At 45.7% G+C, this 13,615-nt stretch overlaps 1 protein-coding gene across 2 annotated transcripts in view; it reads right to left on the minus strand.

Annotated features, from left to right (window-relative positions):
* Positions 1-1,148: 1,148 nt before the first annotated feature.
* Positions 1,149-13,615, minus strand: part of LOC121861043 — a 38,804-nt gene continuing 26,337 nt past the window's right edge. Inside the window, exons 2-4 of one of the 2 annotated variants that reach the window (XM_042358530.1) lie at positions 3,497-3,856; positions 1,706-1,831; positions 1,149-1,480 (exon numbers count right to left, since the gene is read on the minus strand). In XM_042358530.1, the coding sequence (XP_042214464.1) occupies positions 1,403-1,480; positions 1,706-1,831; positions 3,497-3,853 (561 nt within the window). In that variant the 5' untranslated portion in view covers positions 3,854-3,856 and the 3' untranslated portion in view covers positions 1,149-1,402. Of the gene's footprint in view, positions 1,481-1,705; positions 1,832-3,496; positions 3,860-13,615 lie in introns of both variants that reach the window. The other variant, XM_042358531.1, reaches the window with a different exon arrangement.

A 13,615-nucleotide genomic window follows, 5' to 3' on the forward strand; every position in this document is an offset into this window, starting at 1 on the left:
GCTATAACCTTTGCAACAATAGCTATAACCTTTGCAACAATAATTGTAATAACTACTGAATTTTTGCAACGCCAGAGTTTTTTTTTTTTTTTTTTTCATACACGAGCCAAACTTTTCTCAACAAATCAGGTACTACATAAAAGTATACAAAAGTTTTAAAGCATTTTTTTATCATAGTTAAAGTTTATAGTGTTTAAAAATAAAAGGATCTACACATACTGTAGACATACACACGCTGTAAAACGTACATAGTTTTTTTTAGTCACATACAAACGTGTGTAAACTTGCACTTGTGTACGCTCATAAATGTACATGCACAAAAAACACGTACAAACACATACTACACATTAGAATACATATTCATACACATAATGTATTAATATACAAACACGCACATATATTACACAGGTACACATACACAGGTACACATACACGCTCGTACAAACACATGCAAACACAGACATAAAACCAATACACATGAAACGTATTACAAGGAGAAACAAAAACAAAAAGAGTGAGACATTATACTCAACACACACACACACACACACACACACACACACACACACACACACACACACACACACACACACACACGGAATTATCATCAAATATGTGTGAGGAGAAAATCGGAAAAGGTCAGACGTCTTGTGGTTGAGTATAGAAAGTGAACAACCCATGAATCGTACAGTAGCGAGGGGGGGAGGGGGTGATGGGGGAGGGTAGATGGGGGTGGGTGGTGGGTGGGAGGGGAGAGGGGATGGGGTGGAAGGGGAGGGGGAAGGGGTAGATTGAGGAGAGAAAGGGGAGAGGATAAGTGATTGAATGGGGGTGATGGGATGGCGAGTTATAATGAGGACTGGCTGGAGAGGAATCCTCCCTGAACCATTCCTCTCTCCCTTCCCTCCCTGAACCATCCCTCTCTCTCCCTTCCCTCCCTGAACCATCCCTCCCTGAACCATCCCCCTCTCCCTTCCCTCCCTGAACCATCCAACCAGTTAGCGACTTCCTGGATTATTCAACCCCGGGGCGAGGTGTGACGTCAAGCAGTCCCCACGCTGGGAATTGGCACCGCGGATGGCTCTCTCTGGTGTCACTCTCTGTTTACCTGCGCGTTATTCCATTATATTTACCTCTCTCTCTCTCTCTCTCTCTCTCTCTCTCTCTCTCTCTCTCTCTCTCTCTCTCTCTCTCTCTCTCTCTCTCTCTCTCATTCTTTGCAATATCCTTATGTTAAGGTTAGAAATCCTTGCAATATCCTTCAATCCACTTCCTTGCTGGGTCATTACCGTCTTGAGCCAGGGCCAAAGATCCTTCAAAACGGCCTTCCTTCTGCTGCTGCTACTTCAGGATGTAGTTGGGTCGTATAGATGAAGGAGGGGAAGAGGCTGAAGGGGGGTGATCAGTAGGTGTAGTTAATCCGACTGCCGTAGATGAAGGGGCTGTCCTTGCTGTTAAGACGGTCTGGATCTCTGGGGCCCTGTGAAGTAGTGAAGGTTAGTGTTGGGGCCATATTGTAAAGTGGTAAGTGTTAAATATAAGTGTGGAGCCATATTGTAAAGTGGTAAGTGTTAAATATAAGTGTTGGTTCATATTGTAAAGTTATTATTATTATTATTGTTGTTGTTGTTGTTTATATAAGTGGTTGTAATAGTAAACAGCTGTAGTAGTGGTAGTAAACAAATGAATCGGGTGGTCGTGTTACCTTGATGACGTCAGAGAGGACAGCGTGGGCGGTGCGACACCTGTTGCCAAGTGCCCTCGTCATCGTCTCCCCCGCCACCACCAGTTCAGCATCCAGCGCCGTCACCAAGCTGTCCATCATCGTCACCTGAAACAACACAACACGTCACCTGGATTGTCTTATTCTCGTCACCTGGGCTATCGTCGTCACCTGTCTTATCGTCGTCACCTGGGCTATCGTCGTCACCTAGCTGTCTTATGATCGTCACCTGAAACAACACAACACGTCACCTGGATTGTCTTATCGTCGTCACCTGGGCTATCGTCGTCACCTAGCTGTCTTATGATCGTCACCTGAGCTATCGGCGTCACCTGTCTTTATCCTTGTCACCTAAAACAACACAACACGTCACCTGGGCTGCCTTATCTTATCCTCGTTACCTGGCCTGGCCTCTTCACCTGTTCTCGGTACGTGTTGTTTAGTGATTACTTTGGGTTTGTTCTTTTACCTTTTGTTTACCTGTGTTGATTGCCTCTATACCTGCCCTCTTGTTACACCTCCACACCTACTCTCTAGCCCACCTCCACCACACCTGTCCTATCCTACCTCCACACCTGTCCTAACCCACCTTTATACCTATCCTACTCAACCTCTACACCTGTCCTCCTACCCAACCCCTCCACCTATCCTATAACCCACCCCCACCACACCTGTACCTAACCCACCTTCACACCTGTCCTAGCCCACCTCCTCCACACCTGTACTACCTCACCTCCACACCTGTCCTACCTCACCTCCACCCACACGCCACCAAAATGAACCACGTCAAACACCCGCCTTTGAATTATTAATACATGACTCGATTCAGATCTCATAACCAAGCCAGAACTAACCGCTTAATCCAGTGCCCTTACCCTCCTCTCTCTCCTCCTCTCCTCTCTCTCCTCCTCTCCTCTCTCTCCTCCTCTCCTCTCTCTCTCCTCCTCTCCTCTCTCTCCTCCTCTCCTCTCCCCCTCACACGACTACTACTACTACCACCACCTCCCCACCAACACAATCACCACTACCACCACCACTATCACCACCACCCATACCACTACTACTACCATTACCACCACTCATACCACCACTACTACCATTACCACCGACAAGAGGGACAGCATCAAGCCTAGTTAAATGCTCCTCTCTCTCTCTCTCTCTCTCTCTCTCTCTCTCTCTCTCTCTCTCTCTCTCTCTCTCTCTCTCTCTCTCTCTCTCTCTCTCTCTCTCTCTCTCTCTCTCTCTCTCTCTCTCTCTCTCTCTCTCTCTCTCAATAATATTCACCATTCTCTTCTCCTACGCTGTACGAGTATAGTCATATGCATATCATCATTCAAGTACCAACTACCTCTCAACTACCTCCCAACTACCTCCCAACTACCTCTCAACTACCTCTCAACTACCTCCCAACTACCTCCCAACTACCTCTCAACTACCTCCCAACTACCTCCCAACTACCTCTCAACTACCTCTCAACTACCTCTCAACTGCCTCTCAACTACCTCTCAACTGCCTCTCATATTAGGGATCTTTTTTAATGTTGCAGTGTCATAGACGGGTCATTTACCCCTCGATGGCGGCGTGTCTATACGTGATGGAGAGGGCGTGTGTAGTGGTCGGGGTCTCTGTGGGGGGTGTGGGAGGGATTTGTCATGGGGCGTGGAGAGGTTTTAAGCCTAACCTAACCTATCCTATCCTATCCTATCAATATCAATACCTATCCCAACCTCACCTCACCTGAACCCCCCAAAACACAGGTCAATTGTAACTCACCGTATCCATGATGTACTTCCTAACCATCTTGATCCTGGCGAGCCCGTTCGCCTGGCGCACCAACTGATCACACAGGGAGTCGGCACACACGTCGAAGGTGCTGAAGTGCCTCGCCTGCCGATAGAACTGCTGGAGGGTATCCTGTAGGGGCGTCAAGTTCTGCGTCGTGTCCAACTCGGGATCGTAAACTTCCTGAGGGGGATCCAACACTCGGGCTCCCCTATTATTGGTGTCCGTCTGTTCTTGGGTGTCCTTTACAGAGGTGTCCGCAGCAGGGGCGTCATCGGCGGCCCACACGTGGAGAGTGGACACCAGCGCCACCACCGTCAGTAGTAGTAATCGTTGGGCACCGGACATCTTCTGCTGGGGGAGATAATATTTACACGGTGTTAAGGTCTTGTCTCTCATAGTCCAGCTGTAGGGCACAATAGTGTGGTTTTAGAGGAGGAAGAGGAAAGGGAGGAGGAAGAGGAAAGGGAGGAGGAAGAGGAAAGAGAGGATGAGGAGGAGGAGGAAGATGATGGTGATGGTATTGAAGAGGAAGAGGGATAGTAGCAGTAGAAGGTGAAAATTGATAATGATGATAAAAGACGAAAAAGAGGGAGAAGACTCAGAAGAAGAGTAAGAGGAAAAAGAGCTAGAAGAAGAAGAAGAAGAAGGATGTGGTAGAGTGAGGGAAGCATCTATTTAATCTTGACGTGTATGTGATAGTGAACATCAGGCACGGGTGACTGATGTCGTGGCCTGACTCGTAAAGTTTGGGGGACGAACGTTGGAGTGGGTTGGTGTCTGTCTGCCTTGAGCTCCTAACCTAAGCTGATCTAACCTAACCTAACCTTTCCTGACCCAACCTAACTTAACCTTATTTAACCTAACGTAACGTAATCTAACCTACCCTACCCTAATCTAATTTTTTTTTTACTTAACCTAACTTTACCTGACCTAACTTGACCTAACCTTCCTCTTCCTCCATCTCTCTTCTTCTTTCTCCTCCCCTACCTTTATCCTCTTCCTCCTAGTCCTTCCCCACCTCTCACTTCCTTTCTCTTCCCTCTTCCTCCTTCCCCCTCTTTCCTCTTCCCTGCTCCTCCTCCTCCCCCCAAAAAGGTCAATAGGTATACCACTAAGGGATTTCCACAACCTATGAATATATTATTTTTTTCTGGAATTAATTTTGTTTATTTTACTTTTTATTTTTTTCTATTTGTATTATTTTTTATTTTATGTTATGTATATATTTTTTATTATTTTTTATTATTAATTAATTTTTAGTGATTTTTATTTAGTTATTTATTTTTATTTTTATTTATTATTTTAATATATGAATTAAAAAATATATATATAGATAATAAAGTAAGACATTGGGAAGAGAGAAGTGTGTGTGTGTGTGTGTGTGTGTGTGTGTGTGTGTGTGTGTGTGTGTGTGGCTATGGACGTGTGTGGGGAGGGTGTGTGTGTGTGTGTGTGTGTGTGTGTGTGTGTGTGAGATAACGGGTATGGGTGAGTGGGCGACCAGACAGGGTGGGAGGGAGAGAGTGGGAAGGAGAGAAAGACAGTGGGAGGGAGAGAGTCCACAGAGCAACAACTACTTTCCACCTGCCTTCCCTCCCTACCCCCCTACCACACCTGTACACACTAACTAGCCCTCCTTACATGTCTCATTAACCACCGAGTCCCCCCCCCCTCCTCCTCCTCTCCCCTAAGCACACTCTATCTTAATTACCTCAATATAGATTTTTTTTTACCCTTCGTGTGTGAAGTTCCATCAAAGGTAATGCTGTTGAAGTACACAGTATGCAAATTAGTAATAGATTTTGGCCTGTTTCTGTGTTTTTTTTTGTTTTTTTAGTTTACATTATGTATGCAAATTAGCCATGAGGATCTTGCCGCTTCGTGTGGATAAAATAAAAGGAGCCACAGCTGCTTTAAACTCTACGGGGTAAATTGTATGTAAATTACTCCCAGGCCTTTCCTATACTTGTTGTTAAAAGGAGAATGTCTTATACGATGTGTCCGTTCTAGCAGACAAAGTATATATATGTAAATTAACAGTAAGGTAGTTTAGTTTACTGTTGAAGAAATGTATATGAAGATATTGTTACGAGTGATCAAAGCTGGCGTCATCCACCCCAGCAGTAGGGAGGGAGAGAGGGAAGTTGATTGTGTTGCCTTCACTGAGAAATAGGTCAAGTTTGAAGTTGTCAGACGTGTTCATGTTGCCAGCAGGAGGCGTGTGGGTGGGTTTGGTTGCAGGGGGCGTGTGTGGGTGGGTTTGGTTGTGTTGCCTTCACTGAGAAATAGGTCAAGTTTGAAGTTGTCAGACGTGTTCATGTTGCCAGCAGGAGGCGTGTGGGTGGGTTTGGTTGCAGGGGGCGTGTGTGGGTGGGTTTGGTTGCAGGGGGCGTGTGTGGGGTTGGCTGCAGGGGACGTGTGGTGGGGGTTGGCTGCAGGCGTGGTTGGGGTTGGTTGCAGGGGGCGTGTGGCTTAGCCAGGACACCCCCCAGGACAGCTGCTTGGGCAGGACAGCAGCTTGAGAGGTGACAGCAGCTTGAGAGGTGGACAGCAGCTTGAGAGGTGGACAGCTGCTTGAGGGGTGGACAGCTGCTTGAGGGGGTGGACAGCTGCTTGAGGGTGGACAGTTGCTTGAGGGGTGGGACAGCTGCCAGGGGAGGTGGATAGCTGCCGGGGGGGAGATAATCCCAAAATACACACACTTCTCCCACAAGCATAATGCAAATCCCTACTGAGGTTTAGGATTCAGATGTTGGTCGAGCGGTAACCCAGGGTTTTCAGAGAATGAGATAAAATGATTTGCTGTGAGTTGGGGTAATGGTGTGTGGGAGGATGTGGGCTGTGTGATGTAGAAGGAGGAGGTGATGTGTGGGGAGGGTATGGTGTGTGTGTGTGTGTGTGTGTGTGTGTGTGTGTGTGTGTGTGTGTGTGTGTGTGTGTGTGGTGTGTGTGTGTGTGTGTGTGTGTGTGTGTGTGTGTGTGTGTGTGTGTGTGTGTAGCGTAGAAAGTAAATCCAAAGGGGAGTGAATGAGGCAGTTAGACGAGTTGAGTGTCTTGTAGCGTTACCAGTTAGTGCTGTTGGCTGCCCTACCACACACACACACACACACACACACACACACACACCCAATAAGGATCGTTATTTAAAGTCTTTTTCTGTTTTAACTTGTGTGTCATCTGAGAAGTTTGCCGCCAGTGATGTAACAACCAGCGGTGGGTAAACAAGCTTCATTTAACACCGGGAGGAAGGATGTACTGATAGCTAATTGGTCGAAAAGTCCCCGTACACCTGTAGTAATTAGCAATACCTGCGTTGTTATATATACCTTGTTATACCTACGTTGTTATATATATCCGGTACCGTGTTATACCCGGTACCTTGTTATACCCGGTACCTTGTTATACCCGGTACCTTGTTATACCCGGTACCTTGTTATACCCGGTACCTTGTTATACCCGGTACCTTGTTATACCCGGTACCTTGTTATACCCGGTACCTTGTTATATTGTTCATTATTTATTGTTAGTAGAAGAGGATAATGAACTATATTTTTGAAGTGTTGAAGGTACACGGGGACCCTTCGATCACCTTATGTATACTGTGTGTGTGTGCAGCCACCCCTCTATCGATCACTGCCTGGGTAGAACAACATTCCTACTCCTTGGGGTCTTTGCTCAACTGAGTACGATTTTAATTTATCGCATATATAACGAGGAGAGAGAGAGAGAGAGAGAGAGAGAGAGAGAGAGAGAGAGAGAGAGAGAGAGAGAGAGAGAGAGAGAGAGAGAGAGTCTCCCTATAGCAGGACAGATGAGACAGAGGGAGTGGAGGGAGAGGTCAGTGGTCAGAGTGTGATGATGGTGGTGACGATGGGTGGCCGCGTCTTTGTGACCTTGAGTCTCTTGAACAGATTGGCATAAATGATTTAATTAGTTACATAAGAACCTTTGATACCTGAGGGTTTATATTCTTAATTACAGGTGAGAGAGAGAGAGAGAGAGAGAGAGAGAGAGAGAGAGAGAGAGAGAGAGAGAGAGAGAGAGAGAGAGAGACCTTCAATGGACTTAGGACACGTCTGACACCTGTTGACACCTGTGAGGTATAACAAAAAATAATAATGCTTTGATTAATTAACTCCTGACTGGTGATAATACTAGACCGGTTGTAACGCCTCGACTCTTATGGACCACTTGCCACACTCCGACACTTACACCACCACACCACTTGCCACACCCCGACACTTACACCACCACACCACTTGCCACACCCCGACACTTACACCACCACACCACTTGCCACACCCCGACACTTACGCCACCACACCACTTGCCACATCCTGACACTCTAATTACACCACAATTAATTTGCCACATCCCGAGATTAATTCTAACTACACCACACCACTCTGCCACACCCCTGACACTCTACACCACCACACCACTTGCATACATCTCGACACTTAATTACACCACACCACTTGCCACATCCCGACACTTAATTACACCACACCACTCTGCATCCCTGATACTTACACCACCACACCACTTGCTACACCTGACACCTCTGACACCACACACACCATACTTGCTACACCCTGACACTTACACCCACCACACCACTTGCCACATCCTGACACTTACACCACCACACCACTTGGCACACCCCCTGACACTTACACCACACACCACTTGCCATTGACCTGGACACTTACACCTCACACCACACCACTTGCCACATCTCGACACTTAATTACACCACACCACTTGCCACACCCCGACACTTACACCACCACACCACTTGCCACATCTCGACACTTAATTACACCACACCACTTGCCACATCCCGACATTTACCACACCACACCACTGGCCACATCCCGACATTTACCACACCACACCACTGACCACATCCCACTACAAGTACCTCCCTTAAAAACAACACAAATCAGGTAAACAAAATAATCTATAAACTCCTTGATGCTTTTGTTTATTATTCAGTAAATTCCACCAAAATAGTTACATGAGATAATATAGTGTTAAAGCGCCCCCAGTCACCACAAACTTACTGGTTAATTAGCGCTCTACTGAACAAGCTTGTCTCCTAATCACCTGATCTTACTCTCATGTACTGACTAATCCAGGTGAGTTTTTTTTTTGTGTATATTGTTCAGGTGTCGCTAATGAGTTCAGGTGCCAATGGACTCGGCATACACGTCAATACATACATACATACATACATACATACATACATACATACATACATACACACACACACACACACACACACACACACACACACACACACACACACATTTAGTCTCCTATAACAAATTTATTTTTCCTACGTGTAAACATTTTATCCTTTAAGGACTTGATCTGCATTAAATTACCCGTGAAATGTCAGGACTGTTTTTAACGAGTAGTGATGATCTTTCTGTGCTTAATTAGCATATAGTTTTAATTTTCTGTATACAAAGTGGAAATAATCACTCGACTATCATTCGTACACGATATTTTGTGAGCCAATCGGGTGTTAGTGTCAAGAACCATCCGAGCTTGACGACCAATCATCACGCTTGTTGAGTCCGTCCAATCGGGTTTTGTTTGGCCTCTTCGGTTACCACACATACACGAGATGTCCATTACCTGACCCCCTGGACGCTTGAGGCTCCTTAACCCTTTGATGAAGATGATTTAACCCTTTGTGGACGATGAGTTAACCCTTTAGCGATTATGGTTAAACCCTTTAACGACGATGATTTAACCCTTTGTGGACGACGATGATTTAACCCTTTGTGGACGACGATGGCTTAACCCTTTGACCACGATGATTTAACCCTTTGTGGAGGATGAGTTAACCCTTTGTGGACGACGATTTTAATAAAACTGTCCACCTCACTTAGTCGAGAATTTGTTCCATTAAGATGAGACCTGTAACTCTTGGTGTGTGTGTGTGTGTGTGTGTGTAAGGGAAGTAAATGAAGAGGATGGGTCTGCTGCACACCTGCCTGTCCCACCAATTATGCAGACACGGGACACACCTGGTAACTCTATCTTCATCTGCCTGTTTTTCCTCCCCTCTTTTCCTTTTCTTCCTCCTCTCTCTTCCCTCTTCTCTTCCTCCTCCCTCTCCCTTCCTTCCTCCTACTACCTCTCCTATGTTTAATCTGTTGAAATAATGGTTCACTTGGCGATTAGTTTAATACACCCGCTCCTAGTTTATTCCACGTGAATATTAATTACCCTAACCTAACTTAACCCAACCCAAATAAATAAATACCTTAGAGTAGTTAATCATCAGGTGAAATTTGGCCAAAACAAAAACAAAAACCTGGTGATTTTTTTTAAGCAAACACCGAATTTTTTAAACCCAGGTTGATTTAGGCTTTTGTTACCCGTGAGTCGAAGGAGTTATCTCTCTCTCTCTCGTGTGTGTGTGGGTTATGTTAATGAGAATGATTTTTGTGTCTGTCCAAGGTTTGTCCAGTGTGTCATTAAGAGCCTAGGGAGGGAGGGAGATGAGGGGAGGGGAGGTTAGAGGGAGGGAGGGGTGGGGGGGAGTTGCTGGTTTGTAGGGTGAGGTTGTGTTTGGTTGTTAGGTTAGGTTTTGGTTGGGTTTGGTTATGTTGGGTGTTTGTGTATATTTGATAATGGTGATGACGTCTTCGAGTTACGAGGGCCACCCATTATGCCACTCTTCATTCTAAGTTGCACCCACCCACCGACCCTCATGCCGTCCACCTACTACTTTTACTGCCCCCCCACACCACCATACTGCCACCCACCTACGACCCGACCACCCACTTTACCACACTGCACCCACCAATCCTCTCCTCCACCCACACTCTTTACCTTCTCCATCCACCACCTGCCACCATCTGCACCCCAGACCCCCACCCACCACTCCAACACGCCTAACAGCTGTCTTACCACCCACTGGATCTCACCCCCCACTCGTCTCACCACCCACTACCCCCACACCCCACCCACCCCCAACACCACCCACATCCGCCGCCTCCGCCACCCACAAGTTTAATTGTGTAACTTTGGGCAGAGGTAGAAGTTGTTTGTGATGGTGGTCGGCAAGTTGCGTCACCTCCACCACCACCACGTCACCACCACGTCACCACCACCACCACGTCACCACCACATCATCACTACTACCACGTCCTCACCACCACTATATCTTCACCAACACGTCACAACTACTACCACTACTACCAGGTTATCACCACCACTACGTTATCATCACCAACGTGTCACCGCTACTACCACCACGTCATCACCACCACCACGTCATCACCACCAACACGTCATCACCACTTCCACGTCATCACCACTCATCCTCACCCCCAGACTTGCTGCCGACGGGGTGATGTAGTTTACCTCTGTGTAATTATGTAACATGTGTGTGTGTGTGTGTGTGTGTGTTTGTGTGTGTGTGTGTGTGTGTGTGTGTGTGTGTGTGTGTGTGCAACTCATGTAGGTGTTTTTAATGCGTGTTTGACTGTTTGGTGTCTGGGGTGGTCGTGGTCTGTTGGTTGAGGTGTGACGATAGGAGATTTGGGATAGTGTGGGACCGGGGACAGGATGAAGTGTGGGACCGTGTGGGAAAGTGTGGGACAGACTGGGATAGTGTGGGACCGTGGGAAAGTGTGGGACAGACTGGGATAGTGGGACTGTGGGACAGATCAGATAGGGGACAGTGGTAGATAATAGTGGGATAGGATGAGTCAGTGGGGACAGTGCGGGACGTTGCTAGATGGTGGGCGGGGCAGGAGGGGCACAGACTGGAACAACGAAGCGGAACGACGACTACGGGGCGGGGCGACGACGACGGGGCGGAGGGGGGACTATCCAACCACAAATTCCAAGACAATTAAAGGAACACTGTGACGCGTGGATGAGTGGGACCTTCTAGCGCCTCCTCCTCCTCCTCCCTCCTTGGCTGGGTCCACCTCGAGTCATCATTACCTCATGTATTATTCCTGTCACGTGTGTACCTCCTCCCTCACACACCCTACCTCCTCTCCCTCCATGCTATTTCCTTCCTCCCACCCAACTACCTTCTCCTCTTCTCTTTCTCCCTCCCTAAAAATCTCCCCCCCACGTCTTTTCTTCCCTGTCCAACCTCGAAGATTTTTCCCTGTGGCTGTTGACATCACACACACACATACACGTCACGTTTCTTTTAAGCCTGTTGTATACTGTATTACGCAATGTGGACATCAAATACGAACAACTGCACTCATCTGGGATTAATTTCCACCTTAGGACGAACGAACCTTTTATAGATGTTCTCAAAGGACCGTACTGGGAATAAACGCTTTGTTGGCTGGTCGTGGTCACATTGTCTTACTGTTTGCCGTTGTTTACATACCTGCAGTGTCTAGGTATGGTGTTTGTATACCTGCAGTGTCTAGGTATGTTGTTTGTATACCTGCAGTGTCTAGGTATGTTGTTTGTATACCTGCAGTGTCTAGGGTATGGTGTTTGTATACCTGCAGTGTCTAGGTATGTTGTTTGTATACCTGCAGTGTCTAGGTATGTTGTTTGTATACCTGCAGTGTCTAGGTATGTTGTTTGTATACCTGCAGTGTCTAGGTATGTTGTTTGTATACCTGCAGTGTCTAGGTATGTTGTTTGTATACCTGCAGTGTCTAGGTATATTGTTTATATACCTGCAGTGTCTAGGTATATTGTTTATATACCTGCAGTGTCTAGGTATGTTGTTTGTATACCTGCAGTGTCCAGGTATGTTGTTTGTATACCTGCAGTGTCTAGGTATGTTGTTTGTATACCTGCAGTGTCTAGGTATATTGTTTATATACCTGCAGTGTCTAGGTATATTGTTTATATACCTGTAGGTATATTGTTTATATACCTGCAGTGTCCAGGTATGTTGTTTGTATACCTGCAGTGTCTAGGTATATTGTTTATATACCTGCAGTGTTCAGTATATTGTTTATATACCTGCAGTGTCTAGGTATATTGTTTATATACCTGCAGTGTCTAGGTATGTTGTTTGTATACCTGCAGTGTCTAGGTATATTGTTTATATACCTGCAGTGTCTAGGTATATTGTTTATATACCTGCAGTGCTCAGGTATGTTGTTTGTATACCTGCAGTGTCTAGGTATGGTGTTTGTATACCTGCAGTGTCTAGGTATATTGTTTATATACCGAGTGTCTAGGTATATTGTTTATATACCTGCAGTGTCTAGGTATGTTGTTTGTATACCTGCAGTGTCTAGGTATGTTGTTTGTATACCTGCAGTGTCTAGGTATATTGTTTATATACCTGCAGTGTCTAGGTATATTGTTTATATACCTGCAGTGTCTAGGTATGTTGTTTGTATACCTGCAGTGTCTAGGTATGTTGTTTGTATACCTGCAGTGTCTAGGTATGGTGTTTGTATACCTGCAGTGTCTGGGTATATTGTTTATATACCTGCAGTGTCTAGGTATATTGTTTATATACCTGCAGTGTCTAGGTATGTTGTTTGTATACCTGCAGTGTCTAGGTATGTTGTTTGTATACCTGCAGTGTCTAGGTATATTGTTTATATACCTGCAGTGTCTAGGTATATTGTTTATATACCTGCAGTGTCTAGGTATATTGTTTATATACCTGCAGTGTCTAGGTATATTGTTTGTATACCTGCAGTGTCTAGGTATATTGTTTGTATACCTGCAGTGTTCTAGTATGGTGTTTGTATACCTGCAGTGTCTAGGTATGTTGTTTGTATACCTGCAGTGTCTAGGTATATTGTTTATATACCTGCAGTGTCTAGGTATATTGTTTATATACCTGCAGTGTCTGGGTATATTGTTTGTATACCTGCAGTGTCAAGGTATGGTGTTTGTATACCTGCAGTGTCTAGGTATGTTGTTTGTATACCTGCAGTGTCTAGGTATATTGTTTATATACCTGCAGTGTCTAGGTATATTGTTTATATACCTGCAGTGTCTAGGTATATTGTTTATATACCTGCAGTGTCTAGGTATATTGTTTGTATACCTGCAGTGTCTAGGTATATTGTTTATATACCTGCAGTGTTCAGGTATATTGTTTATATACTGGTATATTGTTTATATACCCAGTGT

Source organism: Homarus americanus, unplaced genomic scaffold (assembly GCF_018991925.1).
Source record: "Homarus americanus isolate GMGI-L3 unplaced genomic scaffold, GMGI_Hamer_2.0 scaffold52806, whole genome shotgun sequence".
NCBI classification, from domain to species: domain Eukaryota; kingdom Metazoa; phylum Arthropoda; class Malacostraca; order Decapoda; family Nephropidae; genus Homarus; species Homarus americanus.